Source organism: Mytilus trossulus, chromosome 5 (genome assembly GCF_036588685.1).
Source record: "Mytilus trossulus isolate FHL-02 chromosome 5, PNRI_Mtr1.1.1.hap1, whole genome shotgun sequence".
Lineage (NCBI taxonomy): Eukaryota > Metazoa > Mollusca > Bivalvia > Mytilida > Mytilidae > Mytilus > Mytilus trossulus.
The window spans coordinates 53,061,611-53,084,586 of NC_086377.1; the positions used below are offsets into that span (position 1 = coordinate 53,061,611).

At 33.2% G+C, this 22,976-nt stretch overlaps 2 protein-coding genes and 1 pseudogene across 2 annotated transcripts; 2 read left to right on the top strand and 1 right to left on the bottom strand.

Moving 5' to 3' along the window:
- The first annotated feature begins 1,190 nt into the window (after positions 1–1,190).
- Positions 1,191–6,061, top strand: LOC134718066 (uncharacterized; annotated as a pseudogene).
- A 6,254-nt stretch (positions 6,062–12,315) lies between these two features.
- On the top strand, positions 12,316–13,464 carry LOC134718067 (putative nuclease HARBI1). Its single transcript, XM_063580560.1, has one exon. The coding sequence runs from the start codon at positions 12,316–12,318 to the stop codon at positions 13,462–13,464; it is 1,149 nt and encodes a 382-aa protein (XP_063436630.1).
- A 2,607-nt stretch (positions 13,465–16,071) lies between these two features.
- On the bottom strand, positions 16,072–20,111 carry LOC134719719 (uncharacterized). Its single transcript, XM_063582683.1, has 3 exons — positions 20,008–20,111; positions 17,918–18,232; positions 16,072–16,839 (listed from the first exon to the last, which is right to left on the bottom strand). Exons 1-3 carry the CDS (start codon positions 20,108–20,110, stop codon positions 16,178–16,180), a joined length of 1,080 nt encoding a protein of 359 aa, XP_063438753.1. The 5' UTR covers position 20,111; the 3' UTR covers positions 16,072–16,177.
- Between the last annotated feature and the right edge of the window lie 2,865 nt (positions 20,112–22,976).

Here is a 22,976-nt window from a genome sequence, read left to right on the forward strand (position 1 = left end):
AAACATTTTCAGTAAATTTGACCTCTTTTATGGATATTCATTCAGATGTTACCTATATTATTAATTTTCAACAATTTACTGACAATTTTGACTATTTTTTGGATAATTATATATGATGTTACCTTAAATCGGTCATTTGATCATGATGATTTTCTCGTATGTATTGACAATTGTATTAGTAGTAAACGTGAACCAACCACTGCTATATTTAGAAATTGAAACATTTTCACTAAACTTGACCTCTTTGTGGATATTCATTTAGATTTACCTATATTTATAATTTTCCACAATTTACTGACAATTTTGACTACTTTTTGGATAATTTTATATGATTTTACCTGAAATCGGTCATTTGATCATGATAACTTTTTCTTATGTATTGACAATTGTATTAGAAGTTATCTTGAACCAACCACTGCTTTATTTAAACGTTGCAACAAATTACATAAATTTTACCACTTTTGGAATATTCAGATGTTACTTTTATTGATAAATTGTCCACATTCTAGTGAAAAAATTATCTTTTTGGATAATTTTTTTATGTTACTTTTAATCGGTCATTTGATCATGATAATTTTCTCATATGTGACCCGCCATGACATTTCCAGGCTTATGGAGGTAAACGTCATAATGCGAAAACGTCGATGTAAAGTTACGTAACGTAATCGGGGCACCTGTTATTGAATGTCCGATTTGTTTAACTCATTTTACTAACATTGACTTCTTTCTTATCTTTAGGAACTTGAATAAAATTTCGAATATGTAAACAGAAGATTTTGTTACGAACAATATTTAATCATGCGGGATAAAATAGAATTTATAATTCCCATGTACAAATTTCCGACATAATTAATTTACGCAACTTGTTACTTAAAGATTTGATGTTTACAACTTTGTTCTGCGTCATTGAAAGGGCCTTTGATTGTTATCTATAGATTATAGTAGCATTGCAGATAAATCGTAAAAATAAAATAGTAGCGAAGGACTATAAAATACGTAAATTAATTTCCTGTCCCGTATTAGTTTTGAGCTCTAGGTTTTCATCAAGGGGAACCACTCATGTTAAACTATTTTTAGACGCCAAACGAAAATGTAAACACGAAAGACAAAATATATTTTGTACATCTTTAATTATAGATGAAGAGGAATTTACAAGTAAGGCAAATTAATGGAGGGTAAAACGATATAATATGGCAAGTCAAAGTAGTGGTTTCTCTAACGCAAGTACTGTACCGCTGGATTTGATTGATGAACAAGATGACGATTTCGTCAACGAAATTGAACAGGTTGGGCTCATGTCATGAAACATGGGGTGACCCCAGGTTTGTGGGATAAACTCGTTTTTCTGGGGTCGAAAAACCCGCGAAAACTAGGGTATAAAACTTCGTGCATTGTTTTTCAAGCAATTGTGGAACAGCGCATCATGTCAACTGTTGTGGTAGGTATTTTTTAATACAAGCTTGTGTTTACTTTAAGTTGTTTGTCGTGGCGATGCTTATTCTTTTGTAGAAACCTCAGGATAAATTACCTTTATAACCGGAAGTGTAAATATCCTATCATTTATCATGTTTATCATAACATTTCGTTAATTTTTGCATATTTTCTCTGTCTCAGAACATTTGTCGACTTGCAAAACGCCATTTTGGACATCAATCCTAATGCAATTTGAAACAAAGCTTTCAATTGGTTGATTAATCTATTGAACTTTGTAGAAATCTATGGACGGCATTATTAACAAAAACGATACCAAAAGCTGGTCATCATTTAATATATGTTTTCAAATCTTTTATAAACATCAATATCTATAGAATTCGAAGTATATATTGACAGTAACAAATGATAATCACACACTGCTAATGATACAAATAACATAATATTGTTGCACAAAGCTCAACCTTTATTAAAAATGAAAAAATATTATCTGTATACGAATGGAGTAAATTACAGAAAACTGTGAAAATTTTAATTAATGTACCATTGAATGTGGGTCAAAATTCATAGTTAATTCTAACTTTGTGATTTGTTAATATAATTCTTTATTCGTTAACAGAAAAATATAATGAAAATGTAAATTAAAAAAGGGGGGGGGGGGCAAATCTATCGTTTGATTTAGTAGAATATGTGTCTTATTCAGAATAAAACCTCAAAATATGGAAGAGAGTCAAAAGTCCAGATATATACCAAAAGAAAAAAGGCTGTTAAGGAGTTGGAATCAAGAAAAGATAAACAGAAATATTTTTCAAGAAGGAAAGACACTATATTTAGTAAGGTAATTCCATTCCTTTAACGGAAAACATATCTTATACTCACAGAGTAAAAATTCATGTCCATTCATCATGTTACAGTACGGAACATTATATATAGTACAAGGTTTTGTATTCAAATTGCCATGATTAATGGTATGCAATTACTATATTTATAGTACCCATGTATAGTGAAAGTAGTGGAAATTTAAGCAAATAAACAAATTATGATCATTACCAATATACCATAACGATAACAATGATAAGAGTATATATGCAACAAATAAAAGTAAAAGTAAAAGTATATGTAGCTTCAAAATTTAACTTGTTATCAAACACCTCTAGTTGAAACAGAAATAAAACACTTTCTAACTATAATTCATCTTCGATTTGTAACTCTGCAAGAAATGATAGAAAATCTGCCTTCGTCTTCCGTTTTATTTTTGTCCACTTTTCCTCTAATTTTTGGTCGCCTATGAGTTTCAGCTGTTTTTCGACAAGCTGGGAAATTTCGGCTATCGTTTTGTTTTCTACGGCTTCGTAATTAGCTTTATCGACAGGCAATACAAAACAGGTTCATATTTCTTCTTTGTTCCCAGAGGTTTATCATTTAACCATAAAAAATGTTGTCGACGATGTTCTTTAGCTTTTTGAGAAATGTTAATCAAATCAGGGTCCAGGTCTTTCCCACTTACTGACTTCAATGTTGATTGTGCAAGAATTTAGAATTTTGGATGACCGTCCGAAAGTTTGAAATTTCTCGTCTAATATTGTACGCATACATATAATCTTCATCTGCAGAAGTCAAACCTAACAAATTGGACAGCGAGCAATACACCTAAAAAGAAAAGTTCATAATCACATACTGACATCTGAATATGTAATATATTTGTGGTAATACGTTTATCTTTTTGGACTTCATTATTTCAACAAGAACAGGATAAAAGATAATATATCATTAATCGTGTTACTACAGTATGAATCAGTTATTTATGCAAAAAATATCCTTCAGGTTAGAGAATTGGAAGCAATGACTGGTGCTTCAATCAATCTCACCATAATAGCTGAATGTGGATCCGTATATGCCTACACATCCAAAGGTTATACAAACACAACAACACCCACATCAACTGTACAACATATGGTAATTATTAGAAAAGTAGTAGTATTTGTATTGTTACTAACCATCTTAATTATTTTGTATTTGTTTTAACTTTTGATAGACTTTTACAAATTACTCATACATAATATCCAAAGTTTCAAATGCATCGTTTTTTTGTATTTACACAATAGAATACTCAGAAACTGAACAGTTATAATGATCCAAGTTATTGTTTATGTTTCTTTTTAACGTAATGCTTATTCTTTTATCGCAATCCTTATATATCTTTTTAATCTGTTCTTTATTTTATTATTACTATAGCCAGTGTATACAATTAACGTAACCCAGTTTTGTGGGATTTTTCATTCCCAGGTTTTGAAGATTACCCCACATTTATGATGTTACCCCACATTTCAGGACATGAGCCCAACCTGTTGAAGAAGTCGATAGAATTTTTTTTGGGAATGTAGAAATCAATGAAATTAGTGAACATGACTTTAACACAAACGATGATGATGACGCAGATAATGACGGGTCTGACAAAGAAAATACAGAGCCATGTCAGATAGCTTTCAGTGATTTAGACATAAATGAATCTGTCAAAGAAAAACAATTTCTTGAAAACACTTGCAAATGTGAAAAACTATACAATAAAGTACCATGCAGCACTATTGTTAACCACGAAGTATTGTCTGAATATAGATATAGCTGTTTAGAAATGGACAAAAATGAGCTTGACATGGTAATAAAAGTTCAACTGTTTGCACACAGAAACAATGACACAAATGTTGATGCCAAAAAACATAAAAGCAAAGAAAGAAAAAGAAGAAATCAGCAGTATTATTTTAATGGCCACCAGATATGCAGGAAGACTTTTTTATTTGCACATGCAATTGGAAAATTTCAGCTAGATTCTATATCAAAATCATTGTAAAAAGAAGGTTTAAAACCCAGGAAACACTGGTAAAACCCCTAAGCATGCTTTGTCCATAACTGATAATCAGGGAGTGAAGCACTTTCTTCAGGAATATGCTGTAAAATTTGGAGTCCCCTTGACTGGTCGTTTGCCAAATCACAAAGACTTAAAGGTGACTTTACTGCCTTCAGATAAAACTAAAGCTGACATACATCAAATATATCAAGAAGCTGCATCTTCACTTAACTACAGGGCAATAAGTTTATCTGAGTTTAAGAAGTTGTGGTTAGAGCAGTGTCCACAAATAGTCCTCATGAAACCAGCAACAGATTTATGTTCAGCTTGTCAAAGCTTTACTATCAGTTTAAGTAACACAGGAAATATGACAGAAGAAGAAAAGACCATTTTGTTACAAAATTATGGTGGTCATGTTGAAAAGGCTAAGAAACAGAGAGACTTTTACAGAGAAACAAGGAGAATTATACTCAGTTACCAGACAATCAAAGAAACAGAGGTCAGTACATTAAAGTAATATTTAGTGATTGTTAAAAATCATACATTTACATTTTTACATGTACAAATGAACAAAATGTACATGCATCTAAATTTACATTGTACAAATGTTGTAAGGATTGAATTGTCATGATTAAACAAATCCTAATTGTGAACAATTACGTTATAGTAGTCGTTTATTTTCAATTAAAGTGTAATATGATATGTATATATATATACACATACATGTTTGCATAAAAACATATTACATTTTTTAATACAGTAATTTATACAATTTATTTGAAAATAGGAAAATGTGGTATGATTGCCAATGAAGTATTTACATGTACAAAATGTACATTGAATAAACATGTTCTGTATGTTCATGTCAATAAATCATTTTGTGTAAAATGTTCAATTTCATTCACATACATGCATGTTTATAAACATGTTTATAATTTGTACTTAACATGTACATTGTTGTATGTCAAATGCATGTTATTATTTTAGGCACATTCAAGTTTTGAGTTGTAATTCTGAACATTTTTCAAAGTATTGATAATTTGGGATTGATTTGGATTGCATACATGTATCAGCCAGTTGATGCATTATAAACTATGGCAAATGCCACATTTGCATTCCCTGTTGAATTGCTTTAAACAAAAAGTTTTTTCAAACACACAAAAAAAAATATATTTATTTTTTGATAATTAAAAGCTGTAATGTACATTATTTTTTTGATTATTATAATTGTTACACATAATGTTTCAGGTCAACCCCCACTATCATTTGAAGGAAGCATGCATTACAGCTTTGACTATGCACAACAAATACACTATCCACACTATGCACACAAGTGGGGCCATTGTTTTTCAAAACTCGAAGGAAATGTCAGTGTTTTGGTGTCTGTCCTGAAGGTCCAGGTAAATATTATGCTACATTTTTGCATATATTCCTTTGTCATGTTGGTGAATGAATATTAGTACAATGCAGTCAGCAGATGTTAAAAATATTGACATACATGTACTCTATGTCTTGTTTGCACTTTAAAGACATGTATCTTATGTTTTCAACATTCATTTGGTTAATTTTTTGTACAGTTTTGTTATTTTGATCTTTTTTGTGTATATAATTTAAGTGTGAGACAAGAGACCAAATGACACAGAAATTAACATTGTGTAAATATAATTATGACATTTATATATATTCATTGACCTTTTACGATCACAGATATTTTACCTTGTTGATGAAAGTGAAGAGACTGGAAAGGGTGCCAATAGTGTAATTAGCATAGAAATTGAAAAGTGAAAAATCGATTGTTAAAATTGTAGTAATTTAAGAATGTACTTAGGTGAGGTTTTGTAATTCATGTCCATTCCTGGTGTGAGTATTAATATAATGTAATATAATTTGTTAAATGCAAGATCATCCATGAAAAAACTCAAAAACACTCTTTTATATATTTAATCTGACCAATGGGGGATAATGACCTGAGGAATGTAGTCTAGTTAACCAACTGTTATTAACTTATTAATGATGGCAAGCATGGGATTCCAGTAAATTTTTAACTGAGGATTTAGCTCTTACTTAACAATCTTGTACCTAATATCTTTGCACATGAGATGTTTTCACAAAGATTTCTAATACAGATTGGAAGTTCACTTCCCCAGTTTCGCCACCTTTTTAACACAAAACCACCAATACTGACTTTGAAAGGTTCAATTACAATGCTGAAACCGAATTTCAGTGAACCTGGCACCAACAGAAGAAGTTTACAAACTCGAGTTTATTCAGTGTTCACAAAATATCTTCGGGAAGTATCCTGGTCCCACCCATTAGAGATGTCTTGAATGTTGATAATTAAAGTATTAAACAGGGTCCAGTGAAAGAAAAAGTCAAAAAAGGAGAGACTGTTGGTCCAATTTAAATCTTAAATATATAAGAATATGTGGTATGAGTGCCATTGAGATAACTCTCCATCAAATCATAATTTGTAAAAGAAAACCATTACAGGTCAACGTACAGTCTTCAACATATAGCCTTGGCTCAGACCGAACAGTAAGCTATAACGCCCCCTAAAATGACATGTGTGAGGGTTACCAATCTGCTCTATCACCGTCTCAGCTATGTGTTATTAGATTTTGTATACTAAATGTCCTATCCTTAATGTCATTTACAGATGAATTTTATTTTAAAGTATTTTCTATGACTTCATGTTCATAACAATATTAGGGGTATCAGAAAAATCATCAGAAGAAAAGCAAGATGTTTTATTTTTTTTTATTTTGACATTCAAATAATAGAATATGATCCAAAACATAGAATTAAGCATTGTTTTTATTATTCGATGTACATTCAATTCATTGTTCTTCAAATTATCAATGTTTGATTGGCCTGGATGAGAGCCAGGGTGATCAACATTCCAAAAACATTGTCAACCGCTCAGCCATGTGATAGAGTTAATTAACACCCTCTTACATTGTCTTATAGCCAATCAAAAAATGGCATTTTAACATGAAGTTTTATTATACAACATATCAATCGAAATTGCTTTAAAATAACTCAATCAAAAGACATATCAACACAAGTAAACTGTTACACTAAATGAACAAAATTGTATGCATGCCTAATAAATGGAACTTAATTTATTGTATCTACCTTGAATATTTTAAGAAGATTATATTTTTTTTATATTTTTCTGAAAGTTTCTGACTACCTATTATTGCTATTATGTGTAGCAGGCCTTTCGTATAACACTGGCGGATCTAGACATTTGGCCCGCTCCAGTCACACTTCAGTGATTCCCTATATGAGCAACCGAATCTTTTCCAAAAAAGGGGGCCCAGCCCCCACTAAATCTGCCTCTGTATAATGAGAAACCTGAAATTTTGTTCAAAATATATTTTAATCTTATAGAATGTCATTCTTATTTCAGGTGGAAAAGAGAAAATATATCACTGCATAGTATATTAATGTTTGCAACTGGAGCTGATTAAGAACCAATTCTTGGATTTGCAGTAAGCCCAGATATCTGTTTTTCTGAGAGTGAAACATATAATTCTTTTCTGCCTACTTCAAACACCTGCATAAATTTTACCAATTCCATCAGCAAAGAAGGATTTACCAACAAATGAAATCTTAATCCCTTGTATGACTTGGCATTTGCCAATACTTATTATGGATTAAGTTGAACATATTATTGTCAACATTTTGTATTTGTGATCATTCAGTGTAAGTGATGTGAGTCTGATTTACCAACAAATGAAATCTTATTCCACTTGTACGACTTGGCATTTGCCAATACTTATTATGGATTTAGTTGAACATATTATTGTCAACTTTTAATATATATTTTTATATTTTAATATACAAACTGCTAAGTAATGGCATTAGTTACAATTTGTTTTCTATTGTTAAATATTTATATTCGTCAGGGCGTCTTCGTGTACGATTGGTGGAATGCTGTAAGATGCGTTTGACATTTTTCTTGGTGTGAACAAGGGAAACATTTATCGCCTCTGCTGTCTTAGCTTTTTATTAACGATATTATTCAAGATATTTCCATTGAAACAGATAATGACATCGTGTCTCTAACTAGATTTTTAAAATATTTGCTCTTATTTGCTGATGATACTGCACTTTTTTGGAAAATTGACGACTGTGTTGCAGCATTTACTGAATAAATAACTTTTATATTGTAATAAATGAAACATAGAAGTAAACACGGAGAAGACAAACGCTGTATTTCGAAATGGATGGAAGCCTGTGGTAAACCGTTTTTATTACAACGACAGAGACTTAAAAATTGTGAACTCATATGTATACCTCGGTGTGTTTGCACCTCTATAATGGAACATTTTTATAAACTCTACAGCGTTTATTTCAACAAGGAAATATCTCCTATAGGAGGGAATCAGAACCCTCATACACTAAAATGATTGAAGTCTCAAACAATTTTGCCCTCCGGTGGATCGCTATCCTTGCCGTGGTCGGGGGGCTTGCGTGTCTCAGTGACTCGAAGAGCTATGCCAGCTGGAGCTTCGTCTCCTGGTAGGGTTACCCATGCTTGACACGTCGAAGGGTTATCATGATGAACAGGATATAGTAGGCGCAGATAATCAGATGATTAAAATTAAGGACAAAATAAGCCAAGATGTGTTAAAGAACGTAAAAATGGCTCAACAAAAGCAAAAAGAAAGTTGTGACGTAAGACACAAAGTGAAGAATAAACTGTTACTTGCAGGGGACAAAGTGCTCTCAAAAACTTCAGCAGAAAGGCAGGTATGGTTACCGTACAACAACGGAGATATGAAGGACCATACCTGATTACCAAGTACAATGGTAAATGTAACTATTGTCTGTTCGATGACGTAAAGAATGTAACGATCGTTACGATTGGACCATTCATTCAGAAAAATCTAAAAATGTGGTATGAAGAAGATATAAGTACATTAAGCGAAGGTGAGGAAATTACGCACGACGGCAATGAGGATTGCGACACCGACATTGATTCTGATGCAAATGTTTCTATCCAATGGATGTCAAGATGATTCCGATTAATACTTCTTTGTTGAAAAGGTAAGAAAGGCTGACATTTTTTAGGATAACTATTGTGTCAAGCGATTATTGATCATTTGTGTGAAAAGTCCAGAGCCCTGTCAAAACGGATCTATAAAGTATGTAAAATGGTTTCCGGTTGAATATAATACAATAATGAATACAAGCAGATTCCAGTTAGTATGTGAAATAGTAAATACGAAATGTAATGAAAGTTCAGGTCAATAGTATCGAAAACATGCCGCTGAAAGCGTCCTTCTAGAAGACCCCAATATGTTGAATGACCATCCATTTGTACAGCAGGTAATCCAGGGGGGGGGGGGGGGGGGGGGGGGGGGGTGCTAGGATGAAAAATTTTGTTCTGCTTTTGTTTTAGTTGTAATCTCTGTCCTGCCTTTTTATTTTTCACTCTATCCGGTCCTGCTTTTTTTTTTAGTTTATCCTGACTTGTTTACTTAAATTGCCATCCTGCCTTTTTTCCCCTCAAAACTCCCTAATGTACAAACACCATAGAGTGGTAAAAAAATACAAAAGACCACCCAATATTCATTGGTTAAATGCTCATTCACAAAGATGCATCCTACAACACCTACTTTACACTTTTCTCCCATATTTAAAAAAAAAACCCAGCCTGGAGCTAAGAATTCTCGAGGAATTAGTCTTCGGCTCTGATGGCGAAAAGGCGATGACCAACGCAATCAGAGATGCATTTCCATCAGCAACCAGACTTTTGTGTACAAAACATTTGAAAGACAATTTGAAGCAGAATCTCCAAAATAAAATAAGTATTGAGGTTAAAAAAAGGAATCACATCATGGAGAGCATTTTTGGTAAAGACGGCGTAGTAAATGCTTATTATACAAAAGAATTTGAAGATAAATATATCGACTGACTTCCAGGACCAAATAGAACAATATCCGTAGCTTACGGAATACTTCACAGAAAATTTGAAACCGCGCATTATAACATTTGTTAATGAACCAAGGAAAAAGAATAAAGACAAATCAGAGAAACTGTGGACAAACAATAGTGCGGAGAGTATTAACCATGTTTTTTTAAGGTTGCAATTTAGTGGAAACCCCAGTGTACTCCAGAGTTAATAAAAAAAAACTGTATGACTGTGTGCTGGAACAGTTTGTACACCTCAGACCACGGAGACTATGCATTAATATTCAGTGAAGCATATTACAAGATCAGTGACCAAAAGTTGGAGATGTAAAACAGAGCAAGAAAAAAAGTATTTTTGAAAAAAAATTCCTAGACAAGAAAAGAAAAATAACCATAAGTTCCTCCGATTGGAAATATTCTGTTGTAAACAAGGCCAAAAACATTGCCAAGAAACCTTGCCAAAGAAAACGTCCAGTAAACGAGAGAACCCAAAACCGATAATTCAACTCCGCTTTATATATGTTTTAAATTATGTAAATCATGTATATATAGTCGTTGATGTAATGAATAATTATATGAAAATATTTGTCACTTGTATTTGTTAGTAAGAATTTATACAGGAAAACAGAAATCGATACCAAACAAAAGAGGATAGTAAGATATACACAAAATAAAAGTATAGAAGAAGAATAAATTTTATTACCAATTATGGCATAAACATTACAACTTCAATAAAGGCAACAGTAGTATACCGCTGTTCAAAACTCATAAATCCATGGACAAAAAACAAAATCGGGGTAACAAACCAAAACCAAGGTTTTAACACAAAGGTTCCTGGTTCGATTCCCGTTTGGGATGAAAATTTGAGGAACTCAATTTTCGGCTCTCCCTTGACACCATTTGCGAGAATGGTCTTGAGGAAACGATGATAGTCCGTCGGAAGGGGACGATAAATGGCTGACCCGTGTTAAGAGAGAGCCATATCTCTTGCACGTTAAAGACACCCTTGTAGATTTCGAAAAAGAGTAGGCTAATGCCGCTACAAGGCAGCACTCGCACCTGCAAAGTGGAAAGGGATTAATATAAGTTGTAAAACTTGTTTCCCAATCCACTATAAATAAATATGTTTAAACTAACCAAAACCGAGGGAAACGCATAAAATATAAAAGGAGAACAACGACACAACACCGAAACGCAACACACACAGAAACGGACCAAGCATCAGGAAAAACACCACGAGAATAACAAATATAACATGAAAACCAAATAAATGAATTTGGGATAGACAAGTCCCGTGCCACGTCTTATCTCAATATCTCAAAAATAAGAGAAAACACAAACGACTCAACGTTAAAATGCAACACACACAGAAACGAACAATAATATAACAATGGCCATCTTCCTGACTTGGTACAAGACACTTTTAAAGGGGAATAAAAGTGGTGGGTTGAACCTGGTTTTATGGCATGCCAAACCTCGCACTTTAATGGCAAAGTTAAATAGAACATTGAAATGACAACATAATATTACAGGACTACAATACAAATAAATAGGAGAACATATTAGACAAAGAAAAACATGGTTAATAGATAACAAAAAGCATCAGGTTTAAAATTCAATACGCCAAAAACGCGCCTTGTCCACACAAGACTCACCAGTGACGCCCTGATATAAAAGATCGAAAGTGAAATAATTTTCACAATACAATACGAACAATGACATAAAAAAAGATTAATAAGAACTATTTGGTTTTTAAAAAATATGTAGAATCAATAGAATGTAATCCAGAAAGTGGTGATGAATCCGGAACCGTTTTTCTTTATATAGATTATCGACTTTCACATGGACAGATCCTCATAAAGATTAAAAAAAAATGATGACATTATGCGTTATTTAATCTATTTCATCGTATTATTGTACAATTTCACAGTTTTTCATAGTGGTTACCAATTTTTTGGGTGCTCGGTGGTGAAGACCCAATAATAATACTTAAGGCGTATTTGTTACAGTAAAACTGGTTTAAGTTTTCGGTTTTGGTTTAAAACTGGTTTGGTTTGGTTTCAAAAACCAGTTTTGGTTTAACTGATTTCTAACAAATAAATGGTTTGAAAGCAAAAATGGCGTCTAAAATGTCAAAACAAATGGGTTTATTAATGTTACAACAATTTCTCGACGACGATGATGACACTGATAACTTGTTATATGCTGCAGCAGTTAGCGGTTATCAGAATTTGTCACTGTGCTACATTAGCATACTTAAGAAAAGAAATAAAATTCCTCGAATCCTTAATTACGCCGAAACTGTTATCCCAGAATACAGTAATGAAGAATTTCGGAGGCGCTTTAGAATGAATAAAGAAACATTCTTAGTTCTAGTTGAACAGTTAAGAGGGAGCAGAAATTACAAAACTATTAGTTTAGAAAAACAAGTTCTGATATTCCTTAAATATGTCTCTAGTCAGATGACTTTGCAAGCAATTGCCGACTATTTTGGTGTATGTGAATACTCAGTTTTTCAAATTGTCAAATGTCTTGCTAATGTAATTTGTGAAAAGCTCTTAGCACAATATATAAGATGGCCCAGCAACAATCAGGTACAAGAAAATGTCCAAAAATTTAGTCAGAAAGGGTTTCCAGGAGTCATAGGTGCAATTGACGGTACACACATACCAATACGTGCACCTAAGGAATACCATGAAAACTATATAAATCGCAAGTCTTTTCATTCTATCATACTTCAAGGTATTTGTGACCATAATATGCATTTCCTAGATGTTTTCTCTGGATGGCCAGGATCCGTACATGATTCTCGTGTGTTTAAAAACTCACTAATTTTCAACAAATTTGAAAATGATAGCGCCAACATGTTCTTCGGCAATTCACATTTATTGGGAGATTCCGCATATGGCCTTCAGAACTGGCTGATGACACCGTATAAGGATTATGGTAATCTTACCAGAAATCAAAGGAAGTATAACTTTGTACACAGCAGCACTAGAATGGTCATTGAACATGCTTTCGGGGCATTAAAGGGGAGATTTAGAAGATTAAAATACCTCGACATTCTGGATATTCAGAAAGCCGTCGAAGTTTCCTTGAGTTGTTGTGTTTTGCACGAACTTTGTCTGTCCACACATGATGATATGACTGAATATATTGAAGAAGGAGTTGTTGAAAATACGGAAGTCAATAATTTTGTAGAGGTTCATAATCCTACTGACAATGCAGAGACGAAAAGAAGTGCCATAATGGACAACTTAATTTGACTTTTGGTGAATTTCTGCTGTTACACAGTGACCTGAATTTCGGATACTAGTAGTGAATTTTTGGGTGTTGTCTGTAGAACGGATAGTAGTATATGGTGAAATAGTTAATGAGTATACACTACCGACTTTTTAGCCGAAAATTCACTATCCTAAATACAATTTTCTGTGGTTGTTTAATGTTCACATACATGTGCATTCAAAATCAGTATGCCAGATATCGTTCACCTGTATAGACCTTTCAATTAAAAATTGTTTCGACTTAAAAAGTCTTGTTTGATTATTCAGTTGTGTTTTTTGCCTCAGTATGTGCGTTTTTCTGTAATAAACTGTCCTTATGCTTTGAACTAAAGCTTTTTATTTTTGTAGTAGCAATATTGGTAACCAATTTGAATGTACATTGATATGAAAAAAAGTTATAATCACTAACAATGATCAAACAATATAAAAACAAACAACAAGAATGTCTGAAAGACATAATGCCCTATCCCTGCAACTTATTTCAACTCATCAAGTTAACAAGAGCGATAAAAGTTGAATAAATGTTGATTATTCATACCCTGATGCATGTCTGTACAAAGTTTCTTTATAGTAGCACCTTCAGTTCACGAAAAACTAACCTAAACTGTATATTAACCTTATGTAACATCAATGAACCATGAAGTTGGTGAGAGGGGTGTAATCTTGAATTAAATGATTTTTAATTGTTCATACCTTAATGCATATATGTATTAAGTTTCATGATGACAGCATACCTCCTACATGGAAAACTAACTTCAACCTGTAGGTTAATATAAAAAAGAAGATGTGGTATGATTGCCAATGAGAAAACTCTCACACAAATTAACAACTATAGGTCACCGTACGGCCTTCAACAATGAGCAAAACTCATACCGTATTGTCAGCTAAAAAATCCCTTGAACTTTGGGACGAACAGACAGACCCAAACACTATATATCCCCTACTTTCGTAGGTGGGGCATAAATGTCCGAGGGTATGAACAATGCAATTAAATCCCGAGATAAGATCATATCGAGATAAAGACAACAGCAAACACTTTAAAAACACTAACAAGAGGCACCCTGTAGTCTGTATCACTCACCCATGCAGCTAGTAACCCGCATTGCTGCATTTTCCAATAAGCTTTGTTTCGGACAAGTAAAAATGCTTAAACAGCATTTAATATGGAACATACATGCTAATTTTGTTAAAATCCTTTCAGTTATTTGCTATTATTTTTGTAATATTTCAAAAAAATATTGGAAATCTGTGTTAAACGAAGTTAACGGTAGGCATCAGAGACACTATAAAAAGACTTTGTTAACCCCTCACAAGAAATACATGTACACCTTACAATCATTCAATACACCAAATATAGTAGGCCTATGGCAAACAATATAAGAAAAACAGACCAAAACACAAAAAATACCGGTAACTATAACCATGAACCATTAAAATAAGGCCAAGGTCAGATGACACCTGCCAGTTGGGCATGTACACCTTACAATCCTTCCATACACCAAATATAGTAGACCTATTGCCAATAGTATCTGAGATAGGGACCACCAAAACAACCTTGTTCACTGATCCATGAAATGAGGTCATAGTCAATGAAAACTGTCTGACGCACATACCAAATATAGTTATCCCATAACTCATAAGAGAGAAATTAACATAACAAAAAATCTTTTCAAGTAGTCACTGAACCATGAAAATGAGGTCAAGGACAATGGACATGTCACAGACAGAAACTTTTTAACAAAAGGCATCTTTATACAAAATATGAAGCATCCAGGTCTTTTTGGCTTTGAAATACATTTTGGTCTTTCCATTTACTCCTGTTGGTTGGTTTTTGTTTTGAACTTTAATATTTTCAATTATGAGTACAGCTGATGATTCAGGAGTTAATGAAATATGCCAATTTAAAGCACAAAAGGGGCAGTCGCCCTGCATTAAGCAGTCTGTTCATCAATCCATTACAAAATCGTGACCAGGTCATAACTTTTTTGTCTTGCGAGAGAGGCTCCTGGTATTTTGCATGAAGGTAGATAAATTCAAGACAATGTGTCATGTACCATTGATGTTGATCTTCGTTTGAACTTTGACCTTGAGACATTGAATTTTTCTTAACCAAGTGACCTTGACCTTAAAATTCAATAGGGTTCCAGATATTAATAAGGACTAACAGGCTATGAAGTTTGATCAAATTCATTGATATACAATGTATGTTGACTCTAGAGCGTCCACAAGAATGATAATGTGATATTGGAGTGAAAATTTAATCAGATGACCTTGACCTTTGACCTAGAAAATCAATTGGGCTCTAGATGAAGTCAAACTATTTTATAAGTTTAATCAAAATTCATTGATAAATGTTGATTTCCAGAGCGTCCAAAAAGAAATGTAAGATGATTTTGGAGTGAAAGTTTAAACAGGTGACCCTTCAACCTTGAAAATCAATAGCAATTCAGATAATTGGATGAATAATAACCCTATATCAAGTTTGGTCAAAATACACTTATAAATGTTGATTCTAGTGTGACCACAAGAAATGTTTCTGAATGATGGACGGACGGACAAACTACATGTTTCTTATTATGGTAACTTTAATTCATTAACAAACACAATTTAACAAAATAGAAATTATGCCTTATAAGGCTTATTGGCTTAACAAACATAATTCAATAAACTAGAAATTATGCCTTAATGGCATAACTCATTTGTTTGTGTTTGCAAATGTATTTATCATTTTCTCTAGCAATTCAAGTTTTTTCCCCTCTTGGTTCATCTTGTCATCGTGCTGTTTCTTTATTACATTCACTAATTCATGTTGGTCATCCTTAATTGTGGCTAACAATTTCATAACATCTTCGTTAGTGGAGTTCGTTTTTTTCTTTTTGGGAACTGGTACTTCTAAATCTGCAGCACTGTCTTCTTTTTGTTTTTGGTTAAATTCTATGTCTGCTTGACTGGATGAGGACAATTCTGCATTTGACCCCATTGTGTAGAGGGGTGTTACATTAGGACGGTACCCATAGCATTCTTCAAGTTCTTCAAAAAATGCACATTCCTTACGTTCATTTCCTGTTTTCCTGTTGTGATCGACTGTGTCTCTATAGACCTTTGTGAGGTTTTTCCACTTTTGTTCACATTGTGCTGGATTAAATAGGTAATTCTTCTCTGCCATAGCTTTACTTATTTTAAGCCATACATCCTTCTTTTTCACAGAAGGTTTTTCAAACAGAGTTTGATGTTTTTGGTGGAGGCCAATCAAGGATAAAGAAGCTGCCTTGCTCCAGTTAGCCTTTACTGAACTTTGGGAGGATTGTGCTGTTGCCATGGTTACAGGCTCTATTTGTTTAAAAACTTCTGAATTATCTGAAATTAAAAGCATATTTAGAAAAAATCCATAACTACCTAATGTGGAAAAAGAATATGGACATGACTTTGACACAAAAATCAAAACATGTCAACAAAAGTTGCAGTGAGATCTTCAACACATACAGAAAGGTGTAACAGTGATAAAACATGGTGAAAGTACTGTGGTACTACTCTTTTCAGTGGCGGATCCAGGGGGAATTTGGCCGATCCATGCATTTATATCAGAACATATGTTCTGCCCCCCCCCCCCCTTTTACCCTGGGTTAGCACCCCCCCCCCCCCCCCCCCCCCTTTTCTGCTTTTTATTGGTATTGCAATTACTTAAGTACTTCATTTTTGTATAAAAAATCTTCTTATTTTATATTATAGGATTTAAAGGTTCACTGTTATCACTTTAAATGCAAAAGAAAGAAGATTAATTAGATAGAAAAGGGTTAAAGCAATGCCACTGTCAAGAGTGGTTGCACCATGACCGTGATTTATAACAGTTAGACTCTTTCTCTTCCAGGAATCTGATGCTGAAGGGAAAGCAAAAACTCTGAAATCATCATGTTCTTCGGATTAATATTGCATACTTCTACTTAAATAAATAAATAAATAAATAAAACACAAAGAGATGTATCACCAATTGCACATGGTCCCTAAACTCTGTAAAAAGTCAAAGTCATTGGACCATGACTGTGGGGGCATATGTGTTAAATCATGACAAATTTGATCTGGTATGATCCTAATGCAATTGCATATCCAATATTATTGGTCCGGCTTGATAAGTTCATGTTAACTGATTAGAGAAAAAAACCTTTTAATTGTTTACACTGCTGCCAGCGCATAGTCTATCCATAAATCTCGACTTTGTCACAGGAAAGACAAAAATAAACATTTCATGATATTCACAACTACATTTGTATATGGTCAAAACTTCCAATGTCGTACAAATATATTTGTTTCCTTTGATATTAACAAAAATTTAGTAAGGTTAATTAAGGTTAATACATTTAAAAGCACTTTAGTTTCTGTTGTTTTACTATCATACTCATTTATTTTTATAACAGACATTTTTTTAAGTAGTCATTACCAGGTAAAGGTGCTGTACAAACAAAATGTTCAAATGGGGTAGACCAATCAATCAGTGTGTTGAACACCCATGGTTCTATTTCTTTTACAGCTATTTTCCCATCTTCACTTAGGTTACTCATAATATGATCATACACCTCGTCCTTTCGTTTTTTTGTTATTACTGGTATGTCTGCTGGTCCTACCATTTTGGCAAATGTTTCAGAGTATGAATGACTTGAAGACAGGTACGACTTCAGTATCTGTTTTGGCATCAATCTATGAAATCTGGATGGCACTAAAGTGCTAATAGGACCAATAGGTTCTGTGTACACTTCTGAAAATAAATTATAAACATAATAAATACCTGTTTATTGTCAATGGTTATTTTCCACTCTGTGTGTTTTTTATGTGCAGATTGCAGTGGCAGGTTTCTGTCTTATACCTGCCTTTCTATTTTTATTGAATTGAATTGTATTAAAAGGAGGTTTATATCTAATAAAAGTTATTGGAATGGATTTCATTTTGATATTCCCGCCCCCCCCCCTATAAAAAACACACCTTCACCAATGAATATGGGTCTGTTAGCTGATTTGCGTTCGCCCTGATACATGTACCTGGTCGTTATCATTGTCTAAGTGCATAATGTTTATTGAAAAATTCGCCTAAAATTTGTATTGCCGCAACCAAATAAATAATTTTCATTTGATTTGCATACAGTGTTGAATACTGGAACCCATTTGAATTTATCCTTTTCAATCAAGTTACGCACTAGTATAATAAAAAATAAGCTTGTAAATCCTTTTTATGTTTTACAATTCTTACATCATTGGTGTACTAATTCTAAGCTGACTTGTTTATCAAAACAAAACTGTTTTTATTATTAATCCATAAAAGACAAATATTATAACAATCAGTGAATAATTAATGCTCCAAAACCAGCCATCATTTTTTAAATATTTCCATACATGTGTTTCATTGAATAAGAATGGAAACGGGGAATATGTCAAAGAGACAACAACCCGACCAAACAGACTAATAGACAAACTAGTGATTCTAATATACATACATGTTCTACCAAACTTTAGTTGGAGTATAAAAATAGGAGGTGCACCTCTACATCTTCATTATAATATAAATGTAAGATTCTCTGGAAGTGTCATGAAAAACCATCGAATGGTTTAAGAAATGTGAGAGATGGATAGACGAAAGAAAACACAACATCTAGATACAATGTAAGTGCATTAAAATATTCCATTCAAAACTGTAAATCAGTGGTGGTCGTTTTTTTGCTGTGTCATGTGTGTTACATATTTGTTTTTCGTTCATTTATTTGTACATTAATTAGGCCGTTAGTTTTCTCGTTTGAATTGTTTTACACTTGTCATTTCAGGGCCTTTTATAGCTGACTATGCAGTATGGGCTTTGCTCATTGTTGAAGGCCGTACGGTGACCTATAGTTGTTAGTTTCTGTGTCATTTGGTCTCTTGTGAAGAGTTGTCTCATTGGCAATTACACCACATCTTCTTTTTTATATCTACGCCCCCACTTTCTAAATACCTGGATCTGGCCCTGGTGTGGTTAAGGAGAAGTTCCAGATACACAATGGGCACCTCCCCAACATTATAAGGCAATGGCAAAGTCCATGTTTTTGAAAAAGAACCCCCCAAAACGACTGAACAAAATCAAAATTGGGGCAATTTAATTCTTTGTTATCTGTTTTTCTGAATGCTGTTAACTGTTATTAGCCATTTTCATTTTACTGTTATCTGTTTTTGTCACTTTTATTTCCTTGTTTACTGTTTTTAGCCAAATCAATTTGCTGTTTTGCTGTTATTGGACCCCCCCCCCCCCTTTTGTCCCCACCCCCCCTTTTTAAAGCCAGTCTTAATCTTTATTTTAATACTTTGTTATCATCACTAAGAATTAATAATAATGACTGTGATAAATTGCTTGTAATTATTCTGCCCTCTTATGCTCTATGAGCGTCTTTGATCAAGACAATAAAATTGTTGTACTGTATAATATTCCACAGTGAATAAGGGTCTATAAATATGTCAAACTAGACTATCAGCGTCAGACTTTCAAGGCAATAGGTGTTGTATATATTACCTTCTACACTGCTAGTGTTTTGTATACATAGGTGGTTGTTAAAAGCATCAGAATCAGCGTAGATTTTGTCGCACTCACTGCACTGCATCAAGATTGCCGCCATTTTCAATCCCAAACCGAAACCGCAAACCGCCCACGACCGTGGTTTGAATAGTTTCCGGAACCAGTTTCGGTTTAAGGATAACAAACGGCAAACCAGTTTAGGTTCGAAACTAGTTTCAAACCGGTTCTCATTAACAAATGGAAAGTTTATTAAACTAAAACTGGTTTTGCACTAACAAATACGCCTATAGTAAACAGTAAATTATGATTTCTAATTTTTTTTCTAATATCATAAATTTTGAGAAACATATTTTGTATATAGCACAATAACTGCAAAACTATTGGTTGAATTTGGCCAATGACATTTTACTAAAATGTTGTGCATAATTTGTAATGGTGAAATTTGGCGAATATGTTTTATTGTCAAAATTGACAGTTTGAAGCCATAGCTCTTAAAGTATCAGGAGGAGTCCAAAATCATTTCATTCGTTGTTGTGCATTATATTGCTTGCGATGACTAGATTTAGGTGAAAATTCGATTCTTGGGTTGATTGTTTATTATCACATCATTTTGAGATACATATTTTGAAAGCAGGAGTATATTTTGCAGAATTATTGTGCATATTATATTTAGGTGAAATTTGACTCATTAATTTGGTAATGAAGATTATTTTGGGGTAAAAATTGCAAATTTTAAGAAATTTCTTTTTCATAAGTATATAAGTTAGGATGCTAATGAACTTTTGCACATTTTGACTGTTGCATTGTTTTTTTCAATATTTAATTTGTCACATTCACTAATCCAAAGTAGACACCCAAACTTCTAATTGGTTCTTTGCTCCAGTGTATATTTTCTATTCTTTCTTTACAATGTTAAAATCTACCTAACCATATACCTTCTGTTTTAGATTTATTCAGTTTTAAACCAGAAAGTGTTCAAAATTCGGGTTATTGGTTACAAACATTTGATTGCTTTAAAAGAGGGCATTTTGAAAAGTGATCAGCAGGATCGATTCATTACAAACAAGGGTTTAAATCTGTAGGGAGGAAAAAAACTATTATGGAACTCGATGAATAAGGTGAATTATTAAGCAGATACAAAACAAACGCCAGCTCTGTTTTTCAGACTAAAAAATCATCATACATTACTCTATTTAAACATCATATATTTTGTACAACATTTTGATTAATTCTACAATGTGCCTGCTAGAAAAATTATTATCATCTTCCTTCATATGCTAAAGATGTGAAAAAATTAGTAAACCAAAAATATAATGTAGCAAATCTTAAGGACATCAGGAAAATTCCTGATCGTCTTAAAACTGCAATAGGGAACTACATCCTACAAAAATGGCATTAAAAGTGAGAGCTAGTTCATTTGTCAATATAACCGCTAGAAGGGAGAAAACAAAGTTTCTAACTTGCAAAAGGAAAACCAGGTAATGGTAAATAGCCTACCACCTGCCAAATTTAACGTTCTATAATTACACAATTACAAAAAGCTTGTAACACCCACCGGAAAACATAAAATTATAGTTTTACATTGCTTAAGTTCGGAGGTTTCTTAGCTGTTTCACCTTGAATAGAACAAGAAATTAAACCGTGATATGCACTTTTCCAATTTTTGAAAAGCCAATATATATTGATCCATCTTCTTGTTCTTTGTGGAGTCATGAAAGAGGGACGAAAGATACCAAAGGGACAGTCAAACTCATATAGCTAAAACAAACTGACAACGCTAAGGCTAAAAATGAAAATGACAAACAGAAAAACAATAGTACACACGACACAACATAGAGAAGTAAAGAATAAACAACATGAACCCAACAAAAAATTGGGTTGATCTCAGGTGCTCCGGAAGGGCAAGCAGATCCTGCTTCACATGTGGCACCCGTCGTGTTGCTTATGCGATTACAAATCCGGTAAATAGTCTAATACGGTAGGTCATATTCATGAAAGGGAAGGGGATTGTAGTTAAGACGTAAGGAACATATCCGATATCAACTAGTGATGGCGTCCGTAAAAATTTCGAAGGGATGATTTCAACTTCACCATTTGGAACTCTTGGTGTAATAGTTTCATTTTGAGCAGTAACCCTCTATCAAGAAAATCTATACAGCGGAAAGTAGAGTTAAAGGATATTGCTAACTTCTTATCTTTCTTCCTAAGAAGTTCCTGCATGTAATCAGCCTCATAATGATAAAGAAACAAGTCGGCAAATAAAGGGGCACAGTTTGTTCCCATTGGGATGCCGACAGTCTGTTGAAAAACGTAACATCGGTCTCAGAGAAAGTTTTGTTTGAATCAAAGTGATTCTTTATAAAGTAGGATACTATTAGTTTCCCACAATTTTACGGAATTATAAAAACAAGTCCTGCATTTTTACCCAGCAATATGCATTACTATCGCCTTTTCGGATGTACAGAGCCCCTAATACGGGGGCTCATCAGTGAGAGTAAACCAACTTCTGACGAAGAATATGTTGTCCTTTATTTTAAGATAAAGAGAACTGACATAATTCAGGTACTAGATGAAATTTCAAACACTAGAAACGAGAAAATACATACATTGATTGATTGATTGTTGGTTGCTTTACGCCGCATTAGCACAAAAAGGCTATATTCGCGGCGAGAGCTAATTCGAATATTTTTACAATTTAAAGCATATTTTTAAAATAAGACAAAAAGTCCTTCAATATACTAAAATTCTTGACTAAAGCAAATTGAGTATATACAAATAAAAATCAACAGTAAAATAACGTGATAAAAATTAAAATCGATTTAAATGTAATAACATTTTTGTATTTTATAATAAATTCCAATTTCTTTTAAAAAAGCAGCAATATTTGTAAATGGAACATCATTAAATAAATCATACATATTATTGACATTGAAATGCTTCTTACGAATATCAGCAAAGTCAAAACA